This window comes from Periophthalmus magnuspinnatus, chromosome 1, assembly GCF_009829125.3.
Source record: "Periophthalmus magnuspinnatus isolate fPerMag1 chromosome 1, fPerMag1.2.pri, whole genome shotgun sequence".
NCBI lineage: Eukaryota > Metazoa > Chordata > Actinopteri > Gobiiformes > Gobiidae > Periophthalmus > Periophthalmus magnuspinnatus.
This window is the reverse complement of record NC_047126.1, coordinates 5885086-5904426: the sequence shown is the minus strand read 5'-3', so window position 1 is coordinate 5904426 and position 19341 is coordinate 5885086. Positions and strand designations below refer to the sequence as shown.

At 39.0% G+C, this 19341-nt stretch overlaps 2 protein-coding genes across 2 annotated transcripts in view; one reads left to right on the top strand and one right to left on the bottom strand.

Moving 5' to 3' along the window:
* The window catches only part of LOC117387472 (E3 ubiquitin-protein ligase ZFP91-like), a 22940-nt gene extending 18089 nt beyond the window's left edge, over positions 1–4851 (bottom strand). Inside the window, exons 1-2 of the mRNA XM_055225895.1 lie at positions 4801–4851; positions 3995–4048 (exon numbers count right to left, since the gene is read on the bottom strand). Coding sequence (XP_055081870.1) covers positions 3995–4048; positions 4801–4851 — 105 coding nt within the window. The remainder of the gene's footprint in view (positions 1–3994; positions 4049–4800) is intronic.
* A 4235-nt stretch (positions 4852–9086) lies between these two features.
* LOC117386520 (putative methyltransferase NSUN7) lies at positions 9087–18266 on the top strand. Its single transcript, XM_033984227.2, has 13 exons — positions 9087–9449; positions 9520–9651; positions 10029–10211; positions 11295–11353; positions 11754–11893; positions 11983–12135; positions 12240–12423; positions 13106–13319; positions 13397–13540; positions 13674–13775; positions 13901–14018; positions 15638–15758; positions 17483–18266. The coding sequence occupies exons 1-13, from the start codon at positions 9170–9172 to the stop codon at positions 18230–18232; spliced, it is 2580 nt and encodes an 859-aa protein (XP_033840118.2). The 5' UTR covers positions 9087–9169; the 3' UTR covers positions 18233–18266.
* The last annotated feature ends 1075 nt before the right edge of the window (positions 18267–19341 follow it).

Sequence of the window (19341 nt, the reverse complement as noted above, 5' to 3'; positions counted from 1 at the left end):
ACTACAGCCCTGACCAAGGTCAAGGAGCAAAAAACAGTATCAAGAAAAAGACTGAACAAAACAGGCCGTCATCATAACCAGAGCCTCGCGTCATGTGGTCAGTCACCGCTGAACGTCAACGTGATCCCAGCTCTACGCCCGCACTCTCATCAGCATGTGAGAGAGCTTTTAATAACAGCCTAAGACACAATGAACAAACCACACTTAAACCCACCACTGACTGCATAACGTAAAATAGACTTTAAAATCTACTTTCTTTGTCATTCACAGGCAGCTTCATTATCTCACGTTAACAATAAATACATAACCAGTTCAGATTGAAATATATATTTTTTTCTTTTTGGTTAGTAATCTTTTTTAATTAAGATTATAACTGTAGATACATAGCCAGTGTTGTGTATTTTAACATGCTGAAACTTGGTATTCTTGTGGTCGTGACTGCATCTGAGTGAGGCCACGCAGTACAATATTAAATATATATATATAAAATAAAAAGAGAAAATTAAGTTTAAATATTTAAGCTAAAAATTCCTTTACAAAGATTGACTGCAAACAAAACTGGAGCAATGCATTCTATCAAACACAAAAGCACAAGGAAGACAAGGGTCAGATGTCCAGAGATAAGACTGGCACAGCACATGAGGTCACACCTTATCAACTGTGATACAGACCACGATAATCATTACTTATACGCAACTTCCAGTATGTGTCTTAATGTTTTTCATACACCACCAGTCAAACATTTGGACACAACATCTCATCCAATGTTATTTTCTTATTATTATTCTTTATTTTTGCTACTTTCTACATTTATATACATGCCAGACAGTAAATATATGAAGTACGACATATGGAATTATGTAGCAGAAGAAAAAACATAAATAAATCAACTATAACTACGAACTTAAAATGTAGAAAAGAGTAAACATGAAGAAAGAAACACTGAATGAGAGGGTGTGTCCAAACATGTAACTGCGTTGTTTTAACATACGACCAGTCAAAACATTTTAGAAACATACAGAAGACGTCAAATACATGAAGCAAGATATACGGAATTATGTAGTAAAAAGTTAAATAACTCTACTAAATAACTGTAGACAAAGCAAAAGGTGGATGTGGATATTAAATATTTTTATAAACTAATAACAGAAAGTAGTTATTAAAACAATAAAAAAAAACATTAAATGAGAGGGTGTGTCCAAACCTTTGACTGGAAGTGTACAGTAGTTAAAAGGCAAAGGCTCAGGACTGATTATTTAATTTTACTCTTCCTGTTTAACCCTTAACAAAGCTTATGTCAGTTAAATTCAAGCTCGCTCTCCCGGGAATGAGAATAAGTTCATTTCAAGGAATAAATACACTCCTCAACAGGTCCACATGTGGCTTCACTGACACACTCAAGTCGTCCACTGTACACGCCTTGTCTTTTGGTCTGAGGTCCAGACAACAAGACCATTGTATGTGGCAGCAGGTATGCGGCGGAGAGGCTTGCCCGAGAACAAGAGTGTTAAAGTGAGGAGACAGGCCGATGTCCTCCACTAAAGAAAGTGAAGATCCACAGAGGTATACCAACATAATACACGCATAAGTGGTGCACAAAGTAAGGCGAAGGAGGATGAGAGGTTATACAGAGGTCAAAGGTAAGGTGGGAGTGGGTAGGAGGAGCTTGGAGAGAGAGAGAAGGAGAGGGGGAGAGACAGAGAGAGAGGCATTAATTAAACATGGCACCTGCTTATTATATATTAGACCAAGTTTTAAGCTTGTGACAAAATATTACGGAAAATAAGAAGACGTACTAACCAAACAATAGTCATGAAAAAGTAAAAAATATATGTTTTTGTCACATGGCCAAAACTGAAGCCTTAAACTAAACCAAGAAACTGCTCAGTAGACACTTGGCAGATTGATTTAAGAAAGCAAAAATCCCTTCTCTTTAGCATCTGTGGTACTGCTGCGACTGAGCGTTTGGCAGATCTGAGGTTGGCTAAAGAGGGAGGAACAAGGGGTGCACAAGAGGGAAGAATGCGGCCATTGTGCTTTCCAGGTATGTGTGTATTTGTGACAAACAGTGTGTGTGTGCTCAGATCTAGTTACAGGTGTTTCATAAACAACACAATAGTGCGAACAGCTTCTCTTCTCCCTCTTTCCTTTTCACAGCATTAGTCTCTCACTTTAGATTCGTGCTGCAGAAGGATTAAGCATTTGTTTCACACACACCACAATGAATGTGGGCTTCCTCATCTCAAGAATAGGATGGTCATGTGACTACCATGTGACAAAACCAATAGTATGTGTGTGTGTGTATGAGATTTGTGCCGCTGATGCATTTTCTCTTCCTTTTTTTTGGAAGATTAGAGTTGATCAACATATTAAAGCAAAATACCTGAGCGTTTTTTCCATCCTCTTCCTGTTGCCCTTGATTTAGAAGCATCTTCTATCTGCTCTTTTTGTGTTCATGAAACTAGAGCAGCCCCAAACAAAACTGATCCCACTAAGGTCACACCATTCAGTGAAAGAAAAATGCTGATATAAATTCCTATCTGCTATGACTCTCTATTTCTTTTTCTACTGTAGGATATGATACAGAGCGTTGAGTGATAAGTAATAGCAAAATATAGTTTCCTTGTTAAATCCCTGCCAACGTTTTCACTTAACAGTAATACTAATTGCAGACCAATTTGATGAATCACTATCAGTGATTGATGAATCACTAAGTTTTTATTGATTCAAGTCATGGCTTTACTGTTGGCAGTACACGAAAATAACTATTCTGGTCTGACCAGCACTTCAACACGCCCATGCCTTTCACACACCTAGTGCTGCATGGGGCAAGTATTTACAGTATTCACAGGCAACTGATTGGCAGTTTAGATGAAGGGCACCAACTACTCAAACTTAAGTCACACTCTGTCACGATCACGTAACTGTAAAATATGAGACTGACTAAAAAATAGCTAAAAGTTATTAAGATCTGCGCAAATCTACATATTTTTTTCAATAGAAACTGAAATAGAAATCCTTCTTTGAAATAGAAACTGTTTTAGTTTCTGAGGCATTGTTAAACATTATTATTAAACAGCCGATTGAACGATACTTCAAGAATACACATATACAAATGCTCTTTAATTAAATCTCAATTGTACAACAGAAGGACTGTTGCCCTGCGTAACCCGTTTGTACGATACACACTTCAACAAATTAACACACAAAATGAGAAGACGAGGCAGCTACACACTCACTCTACACAAATAAACATTGAGTGCCTGTCCTCTAACCTTGTAGTGAAGGTTAGAGCAGTCAGCCGGGTCAACACTGGCCCAGCTGAAGAAATGGCCTTCTAGATACCCACTGAGTTAGTATCAGCAGAGCAAACAAACATCCTTACAGCCCTAAGAGATAACTTAAATACGACAACATTGTTACCTTTTACACAGAGAAAGTCCAAACTGTAGGTGTATTTTTTAGAAAGCTAACCTGTTGGATGATGGGATGTGTAGTCGCAGAGTTGTCTACTGTTCTGCCACAATGCAACCCAAGGCTCCGGCTAGTCACTTTCTCATCCTCCTCTCCTCTTTTTTCTATTCTCCTGTGAGCTGTCTAACAGGTTCACCCCAGCCCGTGTTTGCTGTCAACGCGCCGGCTACACTCACTGTTAGGCCCCCAGAGCTCCAAGTGAAGGCACCTCCAGTTTCTCAGATAGACTTCTTCTTTTGGCCTCTTTTTTTTTTTTTTTGGATAGTGACTCAGATCCTCTGCATTTGTTGTCCCTGTCCTATGCTCCAGTCACGACAGAACTTGTAGACGCAACAGCAGGAGACAGAGGGGGGAGCGCACAAGGTCTCGTGGCGGAGGAGAGTGGAGCGAGGAAGCGTGCAAGGTGCGGGTGTATAGCAAAAGACGACAGAAAAAAGAAAGAGAGGGAGTGAGAGAGAGCGAAGGAAGGTGGAGGAGGACGCAGAGAGAGGAAGGCCAGGAGTAATTAGTAAGTCTGTACCTGACTCTCACTGACATAAGCCCCGCATTCCTCCAAAGTGAGGAGGGGGGAGAGCTGAAGAGAACAGAGACATAAACACACTAATGATCCCACAGAACACCCACTATTCCATTGAAAAGAGAATGTAAAATATGTCCTTACAGCGCACCATTGCTGGTCCGACTCCTTGGTCAAGGTTGAGTGATGAGAAGCAAAAACTCAGAAAATCATCCAAAACTTGCTGACACTTGCGAAGATCACTTTTCCTCTCCTCTCGTCTCTACCAGATCCCAATCAGTTGACTCAAGCGCTATGTCTGCTACTGTGTCACTGTTTCTGGTGTACACACTACCTGCTCCTAAAACTCACCAAACCTGAATGGGGCTGCCCATTCCCCCATTTACTCCTCCCTCCTATTTGTATCATGCTGGATGAGAAATGCTATCCTCCTGTGGCCCCGGTTAGTCCTAACCTGTGCTGAATCATGGGAGCGGCATTCCAAAAAACTCCTCCATCCTCAAATTTGTGAAGAGACACCATGCTTTTTTTACTAACCAACACGGAAGCCGGTTTGAGCCCTCTCAGAAACGTGTGCGTGCTTATGTCTTGATGATGTGCCATGCTTGGTTGACATGCGGAGTAAAGCAACACTAGTAATGATAGTGGAAAAAAAACACAACTGAAAAATGGGGAATAGATAAAATTGCCAATAAATCACTAAAACTGGCTTAAAAAAACAAACAAACAAACAAAAAAAAAACTTCAGGTTGTTTTTCATACCTGCTGGTCTGTCTACCCAACCCTATACCACTTGAACAATATCATACCTGTTTGATCATGTTGTGAGAAGTTTCAACAGTGCTGAACTCCAGCCCCATTCACCATTGTGCAAATAACTGAACACTTTTTAGAGTATGTGTTTGCCTACCTGGATTCCTTGCAGACAGAAGCGTGGGCGGAGTCTGGTACTTCCTCCTTCCTTGTGTCAGGTGCACTGTGCCGTGACTGTGACGTCTTTTGCGGCTGCTGGTTCTGAAGGAGAGCGCAGGACTGGTTGGGCATTGGGAGGCAACAGAGAAAAGCCTTATTCCTGTTTAGAGTTCAAACACACACATACAGACGCAGATAAAGTCGCTGCGCACATCCACACAAAGCAGTGGGGAACTAGAGAGCTGGTGTGTGCATAGGAAACTGAGATTGAGTCAGATGAGAACAAAAAAAAAGTTTCAACACACAGCAGCTGAACTCCGGCAGGGAGGAGGTCAAGGCAGTTAAACATGTTGCTCAATGTCCTTCACTTAATACTTTTTTAACAAAACCTGAGTAAATTGGGCTGATAAAACAACACATTTATTTCTTCATTCAGCTGTTAATTACATTTACTATATGAAAGCTGGAACAATATACTTTGAGGCTCAGTATTTATAGGACCCTGATCTGTCTTAATGTTGTTTCATCATCACTGATATACCTGGAATTGTGTTTTGTTTCATTCACAAATGTTTAACACACAAACCTTGTGTATGTAGGCTCTTACACTCTGTTCAACCTTGTAATGTCTTGAGATAATACAGGAAGTGCTCTACTGTCTTTGTAAACTCCATACACCTTCACTACAATCATTTAAATGTGTAATTTCAGCTCTGGAATTGCCAATCTTTACTGAAGTAAAGGTAAAAAGTGTTAAACTGTTAACTTGAAAACTATGACATCATAAGGTGGAACAGAGCATTTTGAGCTTTGGAGATTTAGACAGACTAATTATAATGTGTTGCTCAAATATGTGAATGAAACAAAACACAACCCCAGGTCTGTTTTTGAGGAGGTAACAACATTATAAACATGGCTTAAAGTTCACAAGAGTCAGTTTTGTGTAATATCGCCATCGAGGGTTAAATAAATAATAACTTCTATAGCTAATTATTGGTTCCTTTTGCTATTTGTTTGTTGCAGCTTAGGTCTTTTAATGATACCTTATATGAAAAAACTGGTTTAGCGGAATTAACTTTCTTCGTATCAGTGCCATAAAGTTGTTTCAGTATTACTATTTATCACAATATTTCCCTTCAAAACGTGTTATTACGAGATCCTTTATCGCCTGGCGGTTAAAGAATCTGACAGTGAATCGATACAAAAGTTGTCATATATGTGAGTTATTTTTAAAGGTGCACTACATCACTTTTCTGCTTGAGGGTCCGCCACGTGCTTGTCTCAAAGGATATGTGACTGCTTTGCCTGTAATGTTCCACAATATGACATTAAACATATATCTACAATACGTATCATTACAGGTGTGTCTTTTTGCTCCAACTGTAAATGGATCGTTGCTCCACAAATCTGACCTGCAACTTCGGCTTGTGGTGACTCCATGGAGATAATTAAGTTTAATGCCATGTCATGGAACATTCCAGTCAAAGCAATGACATCACCATGGAGACAAGCCGGTGGCGAACTGTTCACCAGAAAAATTACACAGTGTACTTTGTGTATTTATTTTAATGATCCAGAAATAATTTGAATAAAAGACTACACCCAAGAATGTCATAAGAAAACATTTAAGAGAAATTTATGGGAAATTATGTGTTGAAGTGTTCTAACACTATTAAAACTATGTGCACTTACAGGTCTTTTCATGGGCCCTAAACAAAAACTAACACCGCACAGAAAGCAGCTCGGCGTCAGAGCCTGTCCTGGTTGCTACACAATAGACAGGGAGATCTGAGACATGCAGCAAAGAGATTCCCAGGAAATGCGCCACTCAGACACCAAGCGCCTGACAATGATACACAAAGGCAAAGGCCACTGTATCTATTCACCTGCTACAAGTGGGCCCAATCAAGGTCTCACACATACTGCGCAGAGGCTGAGAAAGGAGGAAAACTAGGATCACGTTACCATTGTACCATGTGGTGAACTCAATTTTGAATCGGATATATGTGTGAACTAGCTAAAAATAAAAACTGTAATGCGTGTTTGTAATCTCAAAAATATCTACTTTTACTTTCCTTTTTATCTTTCTTTTTGAGTTGGCACAATTATCAAACTGCAAATTAGTTAAGTAATAGAATGCTCTCTACAAAGAATAAAATATCCTGTCTTTTTGCAGAAAAAAATATCTTAATTTACCTACAAAAATGAAATGAATAAGATTCTTACATTTGTTCATTCATATTTCATAACTTAATTGTTAATGCTTCTGGAGTTGTTTACAATGTGCACAGAATCCTTTTTAAACATATAGGAGTATTGCAAATCCAATCGCAATCGGATTTGTTATTCCAAAGTCATGCAGCCCTACTCCATTGGCAAAGCATAAGGCAAAAAAAAAAGTTCTCCATGACTCTTTTAAATGTAGATGAGATGGACTGGAGAGTGGACCAGAGCCCTGACCTCAGCCACAGAACACGGGGCCCTAACACCCAACGTCACTGAAAACCTCTTTAATGCGCTTGTGGCTCAGAGCAAATCCCAACAACAGGTTGCAAATTCTTATGGAAAACTTTGCTGCTTAAGTGCTTGATTGCTAATAGAGGGGAAAAATGTAGAGCCATAGTCTGATCCATGTCTGATCATTGAGACAGGTCCTTTTCAAAATGCACAGACAACACCGGGCCCTGATCAGGTTTGTGATTTCTACAAACCTGATCAATTATAAAAATGTAGTTATTGTATGTAATAATACAATAAGTGAATAACATAGCATAGTTTCTCGTACAGATTAGCCCTTTATTGAGAAAATTCCAGGTCGGCTTACAACCACACGACCCGCCATCTCCAACGGGGCTGATTATTGAGTACACACAAACACGTCCAGCACACACACACGCTCACACGGAGTGACTGGGGCCCCGTGGAGAGGCGACACTGATGACGCGCGTGGCACGGGATAATCTCTGCAGCTGTACTTTCACCCAGTGAGCCCAGACTCATTTGGCCTTAAAAAAACTCACCTGATTTTCTACTTTTCAACTTTTCCTCCTCTCATATTTTATATTCACATGTCACTGGTACTGGTACACACAGAGTTACAGTGTAAACTAGAATCTAATTCGACACTACTAATGTTATGACTTTCAAATCTTCTATCAATGTGGAGGTCCTGGGCAATGATAAGAAATCAAAAGCTGCAATGTCTCCCCCTATTGGTCACACGATTTTTCATTTAATTTTAATTGATCAGTCTGGTAAAAATATAAAAATAAAAGTACGCAGTTAGGCTAAGTGGAAATTCAAATACATAAGAATAATACATGAGATTTCACTGGATATTACACAATTTATGATTTTATTTTGTTTACTATTGGAGGTGTTGCTATACACCGGAACCAGCAGAGGGCAGTGTCACTCTAATTTATTTGCTCCTGAATCACTCCAGGCTCTAATATGAAAATATAGTAACTGTAGTGTCTTTCTTTAGACACAGGACATATCTGTTTCACTTATGGTTTGTCTAAACTACACCTTAAAGTCACGTGTCCAAGTGCTCATTCGTGCTGCTGTAAATGTTTGGCCCAAAGAGCAGTTGTAATACAGTATCATTGACATTAAGGAAATGCCCTCAATGCATTACACATTGTAACCATGACATTTCAAACAAACAATGAAGTGCTTAATGGGTTTGGGTTTACCTTTACCAATTCAAATATAAAACATGAAAATAGGATAACTGATCAGGGCAAATGTTGAAATCTGAGAGGACAAGAAGGGGACTGTTTCCTGTTTCCAAGACCTTTTATGACAAAGGTAAGGTAAGGCACCCTTATGTAATTTTAAACAGTTCATTATCGTCTATGCAGGATATCCTACCCGCTATAGTCTCTGCCATAACTGTCTGAAGTGAGAGATGCCGCATCCTTTAATTTACTGCTGCGTTAAATATTTTAATGTATTCAATCTGCACAGACAGGACATTATCGATCACACTGCACATTTTGGTCAATTCTAACTTTCTACTTAAACACTGATGAGTGCTGCAAAGAAGACTACAGTCTGTGTGTCCCTGCATTAATTCACTTTAATTGGAAACTAGTGGTCCCTGCACTTTTGACTCTTAATCCTCTCAATCGCTGTTGACTGCAGAGTACGTCTGACCCACACTGTCTGACTGTGTGTTACCGCCTTTGCCTGGAGACGCGTGAGGCAGGTCAGTGAGGGCTGGACCTTTGTTCAGGGTCGGAGAGCACACATTATTTATTCATGCTCATGTTTTTGACAGAGTGCCTAATTGCACCAGGTGGAGCCCAATTATCCACTGCAGTCTGCACAGCACTCACCCGCTCAGACACTGGCCCGCGGATCACATGTCAGACATGGTTGACGCTGAGCATCTTATTTACCTCTGTGACACTCAGGTTCAGCTGGACAAGTTGGCTCATCGTAACCTGGCAGAATGTTAAATATAAAGAAGTTACATGTGGACCAAAGGAAATAATTTACTTTGGCAAATATTTTAAATTTCCTATCATGGCAGATCAAGGTAAGGGATTTATGTTTGTTTACGTTCCACCAAGATGTGTTTACTTACTAAAAAGCACAATCTTCAATAGATGAGTCGAGCGACACTGTGAAAGATGTCTCTGAGAACGAGGAGAGCTCCATCTCGCTTCAGGATCTGAATGAGAAAGACAAAGAACCACTGTGCTGTGAGCCACCACCTTATTTATCTGCACCTTCCATCGGTGAGGTTAACCTACCAAATGCTTTCATGTTATTTAGAAGTACTTTATTTCTTTCTAATAAAATACACAGTTCTGCAATAATACTAATACAATGTAAGTTACGTTTTTAAGTTAACTTGATATCACGTTAAATTATCCGGACATAATAAGGTTGCCACTTCAACACTCAGCATTAGAGGGGATTATGGTGAAATGTATCGTGGCTCAAATACAGGTGCATAGCCTCATGTTACAGTTACCTGTAGGTCTGCAGGACTATAGAATAAAGCCAACACAAAACAATGAAAACCAATACTGGTGCTCTTGTGTATTACAAATACAACCCAATAGAATATTTTCTCCTATGGCTGAAGTAACCCTATTCAATCTGTCTACAGCCTCTGCATTATCAGATGACACCTTCCTGATGGCAGCAGCCATATTCCAACACCTGCGGGAGGACAAGCCAATCACACAACAACTTCTGGTTTATGGAAAAAAGACAGACACAGCTCTGCCATCCAACACAGACAAGACCACAGAGATGCAGGCTTATCAGCTGGCCTTCAGCACACTCAAATGTATGTTAGTAACATTATTTTACTATGTTTAATGTATTTGGCCACTAGACTGAAGTATAAACCTGCCAAGAAACTACAAATGCCTTAACATACTGTCGCAAGTAATTTATTTGATCTACACTCCTGCTTGGTGGACCAACCTCCTCTGAGAGATTCTTATCTTTACAATGAAAGCTTTTGCACCTCAGCATGAGTCAACGCCTGTACTGATTTGTGAAAACTTCAAATGCAGCAGAATAGATTAAATGGCACATACTCACACTTTTTATTTTTCTCATCTAAATGCACAGTCTGGTACAGTGGGTGGCTTTTATATACTTTTTACTTTTTTTATATACTTATATATATATAAATATCTGTAAGGAAGGGTAAGAAGCACAGTTGCATTATACTTATTTGTATTGTTTTTTTATTGACTTAATAAATAATACATATAAAAAAATAATGAAGATAATAATGAGTAATAAGATCATAAAAATCACGATTTTATCTAGCTAAACGTCATAGAAATAACATGTCTTGCTAAATATTATTTCTATGAGATAAGACTACATTAGAAAATATGCCTACATCTTACCTGAGATCATGTAAACACAAACATTATATTGTGACTTCAATAGAATAAAACAGTTTATGTAATCTCACATTAATTTACTCTCTGTGTGTCCTGACAGTATTTCTCTATTTCGTAACTAGCTTTTATTAAATTAGCTTAGCCTTTGCTAATCTTGAAGGATTCATCAATGTCACCTGTCACAGAGATGCACAGAGATGTTACTTACCTTTTCTACCTCTAGTGTCCTTTTTCTGTTGTTTCGGTCAAAACCTAATATAGGCTATACTTAAGTTTAAACACGTTTAATAGTATTATTCCAAACTGTTTAGCTTTAGCCACTAGCTAACATCTATCAGAGCAGAGCAGGGCAGAGCACGAGACAGGTCAAAGGTTAGACAGTGAAGGTAAAGCTAAACTGTGTCTAATATACATTTAATTAATATACAGCGTACTATTACTTTGTATTATATTATTCATAATTCTTAAGCCTGGCTTTATCATACTGTATAATCCTTGTTTGTGTTTAGATCAAGAGTTGCTGGAGTATATGATAACTGACAGCTGCGTCCACACTTCTCAGAATATCGTAAGTCCTTTTCATGTTGTTTTCACAGTTAACTATAGAAAACCATTTGTGCATAAAGAGGTCATTTGTATTCAGGTTTGCTAGTGTTCATTCTGGTTATCCATAACAAATTGTGCGTAGTTAAGGTCTGAATAGCTGCAAATGACCCCATAAAACACTGTGCAATGACACATACATGGACAAAACACACTTTGACACTATGTGATGTGTGCAAATGGTGGTTTTATTGTGTGATGGGTGAAAAAAAGGATGGTCTGACAGGTACTTATTATTCAACCACAAAACTCCTACACCTCTCTATTGTACCCTCTTGTCTAAACACAGCATTTGAGAATCTAGGAAAGGAATGGCTCTCTGTACTAACCAAAACTAACAATTGCTAATGTTTTTACGTTGACAGTCTGGTGACATGCTGCCTCTGGCCATGGTAATGTTGTGTGACTTCCAGGAGCGAAAGTTTTCACTACACAGTTCCATAACCAAAGATGACGAAGAGGAACATCATCAGGACGTTAGGGATCTTCGTAACAGTTTGGAAAGGTTTGTGCTCCATAGAATAAAAAGTTAAAATAATTGTTCCTGCTAAATGACATCACTCTCATACAATGTGAATGAGATTGTGATTCTAGGTGTAAGACAAAACTTGCAGCCTCGTTGGCACGGTTCCGGGTCAAACAGAGTCTACGCAGTGTCTCATCCTTCCTACTTGATCCAGTTCGGACAAGGCAACATCAAGCTAAATCACTGCCACTTTATGTATGGATTAACACACTCATGTACAGGTATGCAGAACACAGTGTATTCACAGTGCCTACTTTTATAATTAATAGCTGCTCATAGATACTACATTCACCCATCATGTCTTGTTTTGTTTTTATTGTATTAGTACTGAAGAAGTTTGTGAAGTTTTGCAAAGCGCTGGCCTTCGTGAGGTGAAGAGTATGACTGAACTTAAAGAGCTGTCCTTCTGTAGAGACCACCTCTGCTCAGACACCCTTGTTTTTTCAAAGGAGCTTCATGTTTGGCTCCAGACTAGTAGCCTCACAGCAGCGCGTATCATGAACATACAGGTACAGTATATGTTACTATTTAAAATAAATCTTTATGACCATTTAACCGTGTTATAATGGTGTAAAAACATATAAATGAAAAGCTGCTTGATACTGTGAAATGATACTTTGAAAGAATAGGTGTGGTCTGTCAGTTCTGCAGTTTTCCAATTTTCATTACAGCAGTTCATTATATGCAGTTTTAGATCAAAGTGTACAATTGACACCTACAATTGAGTTTGCAATTTACAGTTAACAAAATGTAAAATAAAATGGTGATTTAGTTGTAGTTTAATACCAGAAACCACAAAAAACATAATATATCTTCTTTAAAACTACCATCTGTAATTAGATTGTCTAACCTGGCCCTGTTGTATTCTCACACTTCACAGTAGATGCTATTTACGTTACTGCTGTCTGATAGTGTGCCAATTTTGCCCTGACAGAAGAGCACAGCTGAGCCTGAACAAAGGCCAGGGGAGGGAACAGGTTTAATATCTGCCATTTACTAATGAAAATAACTAAAACAAATAAACTTGCAGATGGCAGCCTTAAGATAATAAATTAATTAATTTACTCTTTACACGCCCACATTTTGGATAAAAGGCAATGTGGTTGTTGATGCTTCCATGAATTCTCTTCACTGAAATATTCCTTACAATTGAAGCATCGATTAATTTATCTTGTTGACTTTTTTCTCCAGGAAAGGAGTTTGTGTGTGGCAGTGAATGTGTTGCGCCCCCTGCTGTTTGATGGAGGGGACGTGTTGGTGGCAGGGTCCTTCTCAGCGGTGACTGTGGCCCATGTAGCAGTCGCCGCCACAGCCCGGTCAGGACAGGTGTTAATATGCAGTGCTGACCATGAACCTTCACAGACAGAAGAGATGAAAGAACTCTTCACACAAATGGACTTGCAAAGTGCGTAATGTTTTTTAAGCTAGGCATTTTGTTTCTATTGAATATTTTAAAAAGGCTTAAAACTACATTTTCTTTAGATGTTAGAATACTTTCAGAGTCCTTCTTTGAGCTGAATGAGTGGGAAAAAACTGTGCAACATTTAAAGGTCATCCTTGTACTACCTCAGTGCTCGTCCTCTGCTCTTAATGATCCAGTGCCCATCATGCATAGCGAAAATGGAGGTATGCAGCAGAAAATGCTTGACAATACGTGATTCACTTTTTCAGCTACATATACCTTTTCAAATCCACCCAGTACAATATGCATGCATAAGTCCTCTTGAATATGTATGTATCTTTATGTGTGTATTTCCAGATTGGGAACTTCTCACAGACCTGTCACATGGATTGGTATCAAAATCCAAAATAAACTCACTGATTGGTCAGCAAGCATTACTGCTGGGACATGCTTTATCATGTAAGTCCTCTCTAAAATACAAAACTTCAAAATAAACATCAAGTCTATACATTATATACTAGTGCATTGTTATTCAGTACCCACCTTTACAACAAATTAACTGTTTTTTCCTTTCTTTTGTGCAGTCCCCAAGGTCCAGACTGTGGTCTATTGCACACGCTCAGAATACCCTGAGGAAAACGCACAGCTGGTGAAGAGAGTTTTAGAGAAAACCCGCATTCATCCCAAACTGCTTCCCTTCAGGTAAAGACGCACTCATGCATGCCATTCAAATGACAGGTTTTTCTATAGATCAGACAAATCCATGTTAAAAAAAATAATAATACAGATAAATCATAGGTGCGAAGTACAATTTTTTTAATCTACAATTGACAAATAATGCAAATTGAAATCTCTCAGTAAGGCACATAAGAGAGTGCAATTATAGCAGTGGTGGAAGTATCCGATTTTGTTTCTTAACTAAAAGTAAAAATACCAGGGCAAAAAATACTCAAGTAAAAGCAAAAGTATCACATGGAAAAATCAGCTTGAATAACAATATTAAAGTACCTGTTTAAAAATGTACTTAAAAGAGTAAAAAGTAAAAATATTTTACACAGATTTTGAGATGTAGTAAAGCTTAGTAATAAAGATTTGTGCTGAATTTTGTTTAGTAGAAACAAATGAATTGATCTTTTTTTCTAGCTGTTTTTATTTGTATATTTTTCTTGCTCAAATTATGAACTTGATAAAACTAAAACGCTCAGCCTTTTCAGCAGGTCTTAAACAATCATAAAAAATATGTTTACTTTTCAATCCTGAGTAAAAGGTACAGATACGTTCTCTCATATGTAGTGAAGTAAAAGTAAAATGCACTTAAGTAAAGTACAGATACCTAAACTTAACTATTTGCACTTTGTTACCTTTCACCTCTGAACTGTAGTCTTACCTAAAAATAGTTTTGCACCAAGGAATGTATGAAGGTCACGTAGTCTTTGGTTTGTCTCCACACTGTATAGTCTGCAGAGAGCTGTTATCATGATACTGACAGTCCATTAGTGCAGATGTGTAATATAGAGGAAGTTGGCGATAGGATACAAGGACCAATTTATGCCTTTGTCCCAAGGCTGCCAGTGGGGTAGCTCTTTTAGCCATATGTACAACTCTCCTACTACTGAATAAACATATTTTTGTCTGTTGAGGTGTTGGAGGTGTTGGGCAAGTAGAGTGTCATTCAAAAGATCCTCACGACTGGGTATTACACTTTTATGGGGTATTAATTGCTAACACATAACATAATTGGATTACCATGTCACCTATTATTGTTTTGGGAACCTACATATTTAAATGTTTAATCAGTTTGAGTTGTGTTTTTGACGTTTCCCTTCACTCCCCCTTCAGAGCAGTATCACAGCACAATCAGCAGACCTCCCCTTAATAAAACTACTGCACATTGTATCAGGTTTGTGAAGCTGTAGTGTATTGTTTTGTATCCTGCCCTTGTGTATTTATGAAAAATGGTAGGATCATGTGAGGCTTGTGGGCTGTACTGCCAACTTTAAGGAGGTTTTGTATTTGTATTAAAGTCCGGGGGATTACTCAAACTTTAAACATGTTTTTGATGAAAGAACATTTTAACATTAGAAACTGTAGAAAGCTCCAGTTTTGTATAATACCCCCTCTCTAAATTAAAGACAAAAATATGGCCTGCGGTTATAGTGGCCGTGTTGCTCTTAATATAGAATGATGGAAATGTATTTATAAGTCTGTAGTATGGTTGTCAGCGTAATGAATGGTTTAGGTCATTTTGCGTATTTGTTGTTGAATTAATGTGGCACTATGATGAATTAAAATGCCTCATTGCCTATTTTTTACTCTCTTAGGGTGAATGGACCTATTTTCCCAGAAGATTCGCAGTCAGAAGACACTGCTGAGTCCAAGTATTTCAGCCTTCAACCCTCCCAGTTCACCAACGGCTGTTTCATAGCCAGACTCTCCCGACAGGTGAGAAATTGGGAAAAAAAATGTAATAGAAAAAACATGTGTATGAATGTTACATGTGAAGATTGGCAGATGCAGAACACTAGACGTGGGTCTGTGTGTGATTGCTTTGCACTAAGACCCCCTATAAAAGTGCTGAGGCTGCACTCTTTTACTGTCTGTCTGTGGGGAGGTCTCTCTGCTTATCTGCGTACACACACAGACCCACACACACAGTTAAAACGGAAGCATTACTCCAATACTCCATAAAATAAGTGACAAGATATAGATGAAATACACTCAAGCCACTGAAACATCTCATTACTATACAGTAAAAATTGGGAAATATCTACCCATAGAATAATTTTTCTTGTCCAGAATTAAAGTATCACCTGACTTGCCCTGTGCTCCTTCCTTCCTAACATGAAATAAAAATCTCCTTCTTAATTGAACTTCTTCTTAATACTTAGTGACCGGAGACAGGGCATGCACACCTGCCTGGCACAGAAGTCTCCAATCTCATCATCTTCTGTATAATTATTGACAGTCTGCTCCCAAATCAGAGCTGCTGTCACACTTTGAGTTACACTTCAAGACTTGGCTCACCGCCGCTCAGATGAATCACTCGGCCCCAGCCAATCTGCGCCAGAGGACCATTTAAAGTGATGTGAAATTTAGACATGGCAGCCTGCAGAGACAGAATAATACTCTTATCTCTTTAAACAATTATAGGGAGACATGAGGCATCTTCATTACCAGCACAAGACAGAGGGCTGCCCAAAAACGGAAGAGTCCCTGACAAGGTGCCATCAATCAAGTTAAATTCAGTCTTGGCGAACACACTTCCTCGTTTGATTAAATAAACAGCCAGCCTTTTTTTAGGGACGCTAAATGATGAAGAGTATGAGAAATGATGTTGTGAGGCAGAAGAAGCAGCTATGGGAGAAAGGACGATATATTTAATGTGTTTGAAGAAGAGGATTGATATATCGTTCAACTTTGATATCAGAGCAGAGAATACGAGGAAGTCGGTGCCTGCCAATAATTTAGCGGTGCACTGTTCACATTTTCTTGCTTCCTCCTTGTCTCCATGGAGATATGTTTAATGCCATACTATGGAGACAAGCAAGTACTGGACCCTCTCCACCAGTAGAGTTGCATAGTACACCTTTAAAGACATCTCTATACAATATTGACTATTATACAAAGAACTGAAAGCTAATGCGAGGGCAACAGTAGCTCAATTTCGTAGAGTGTTTGTCCTTTGATCCAGAAGTTGGCAGGTTTGAATCCCACTCTTAAAAAAAATATCATTGGTTGTTCGGGCCAATCCACTCAGCCACAGGTTGGCAGTGTGATTCCAGCTCCCACAGATGAATCGTGTTGGGCAAGACACATAACCTACCTCTGCCCCAGTGTGTGTGTACACCGGTGTATGAATGTGTGTGTGAGTGAGTGGTTCCTTGATGTAAAGCGCTTTGAATGCATTGAAGGTGGAAATGTGCTATATAAAAATGTCTCCGTTTACCATTTTACCCTTCAATCAGACATTCACACATGTGGCTCCTTCAAGGCTGCACTACACAGCTGAAACATGTAATTAACCAGCCATGTCCCTTGTGTTTTTCTTTACAGCCCCTTCCCCTTGTTTCATATATCCTTGGTGCAATGCTTCCCATGAGTCACATTGTTTTAATGTATTGTATCTCCACATATAATCTCATAATCTGTCCTTGCCTTTATTCTAGGCTGATCCCACTAAAGTAGAAACAGTCCAGGATGTATTGGCAAGGGCAGCGGCGAAGGGCCTCTTGGGTGGAATACTCCCAGAGCAATCTAAACGCAGCAAGAAGGCAAAAGGGAAGAAAAGTCAACAAGCTGGCAGCCACAGCGAGCAGGAAGCAGACGATGAAGATGACCAAGGTGAGGAAGACGAGGAGGAGAACGACAAGAGCGGTAAAGTCGGGAAGAAGAAGAAGAAGGGTGGGAAAGGACATAAAGCTAATTCCAAGTCAACAAAAAGTCAATCGAAAGGTGGGAAGAAGAAAGTCAAGAAGAAAAAAGTGAACCAGGGCAAAAAAAAGCCTCGGCGAATACCTCGTCTGACACTTTCACTGATGTCCTCTGCTAAAGCCTCAGCGCGCTTGTCTCTCATCACCCCCCTCGTGAAGAAGCTCAAAGACAATGCAGGCCTGATTACGACGTCTTCGGAGACGTCCTCGGGATCGTCCACACCTGCCAGAAAACTGCCTCCTTCTGCCGGCCCCGCTCCACGAACTGAAGCAGCGCAGAAACAGCTGGGTAAAACTGGAGTCGATGAAGAGGAAGAAGGTGAAGTAAAAGTCATGCCTCGTGTTGAAAGGCAAGGAGGTCTACGAAAAGATCAGGTGAGGGCCAAGAAAGTGGTCGGATCTGTGGACTCTGAGCCTCCTCACGAGTTTTCAAGCAGCTCTGTAAGTATCAAGAGTGATACTTCTCTTTCTGCTCAGGAAAGTTGAAGCACCACACTACAAATTATGGTTATGGTTGTTATGGCTATTTTTTTTACACATAGCATCAAATAACATCAAACTGCCCATAGTGAATGTGGAGAGACCAGTGGTGGAAAAAGTACTCAATTTTGGTATTTAAAAGTACAGATACTGGAGCAAAATAATACTAGTAATATAAGTGAAAGTGAAAGTAATCACATGGAAAAATCTACTTAAGTAAAAGTATTAAAGTACCCATTTAAAAATATACTTAAAGAGAAAAACGTAAATGTATTTTGTGCAGATTTTGAGAACTAATAAAGCTTCAGATGTAGTGATGTTGATAAAGATTTGCAATGAATTTTGTTCAACAGAAACAATTGAATCAAATAACTGTTTTTCTCTGTATATTTTGTTTGCTCAAAAAAAAAAAAGAAAACCCCAGACTTTTTAGCAGGTCTCAAACTATAATAAAAAATAAGTACAGCTCAGATACCTTCTCTCAAATGTACTGAAGTAAAAGTAAAAAGAATCCACTTAAAATGTAAAGTAAAGTACAGATGCCTAAAATTTGTACTTTACTACTTTTACTTTGTTACGTTACACCACTGGGAGAGACCACAACAAATGACAATTGCCCACATTTTTAGCCATGAAAAATGAAATGCACAAGAAGAATGATTAAAAACAATATTTGACATTTGCTATTGTGAAATGGAAAACTGCAACTGACTCTTAAATCACAAAATTCATCTTGTTGGGATGTCAGGCTCATCTGGTCTTCTAATAATTTATTTTAACAGACTCTTTTTTCGCACCAAGGTTTAGTTTGTTTTCATACTTACAGTCTCACTACCAGTCTTTGTCATAGTGGTCACGAGATGTTGCTGCGACTTGTCTGGGCAGCTGTATGAGAGTATGGGTCTTCAAACCGGGACGAGGGGGCCTTTTTGCTCTCACACACCTGAGATACTGTCCTGAAGAAGTCAGACTCCAGATGGCACTGTCATCCAGCCTCTACTTGTAGGAAAACAATACCAAAACATCCTTGAAGTAGCTGACAGGACATGCGATATTAACGTCACATGACCACACTGAGGAATCCCGTTTGTGAGCAGACGAAACTATGAAAACAA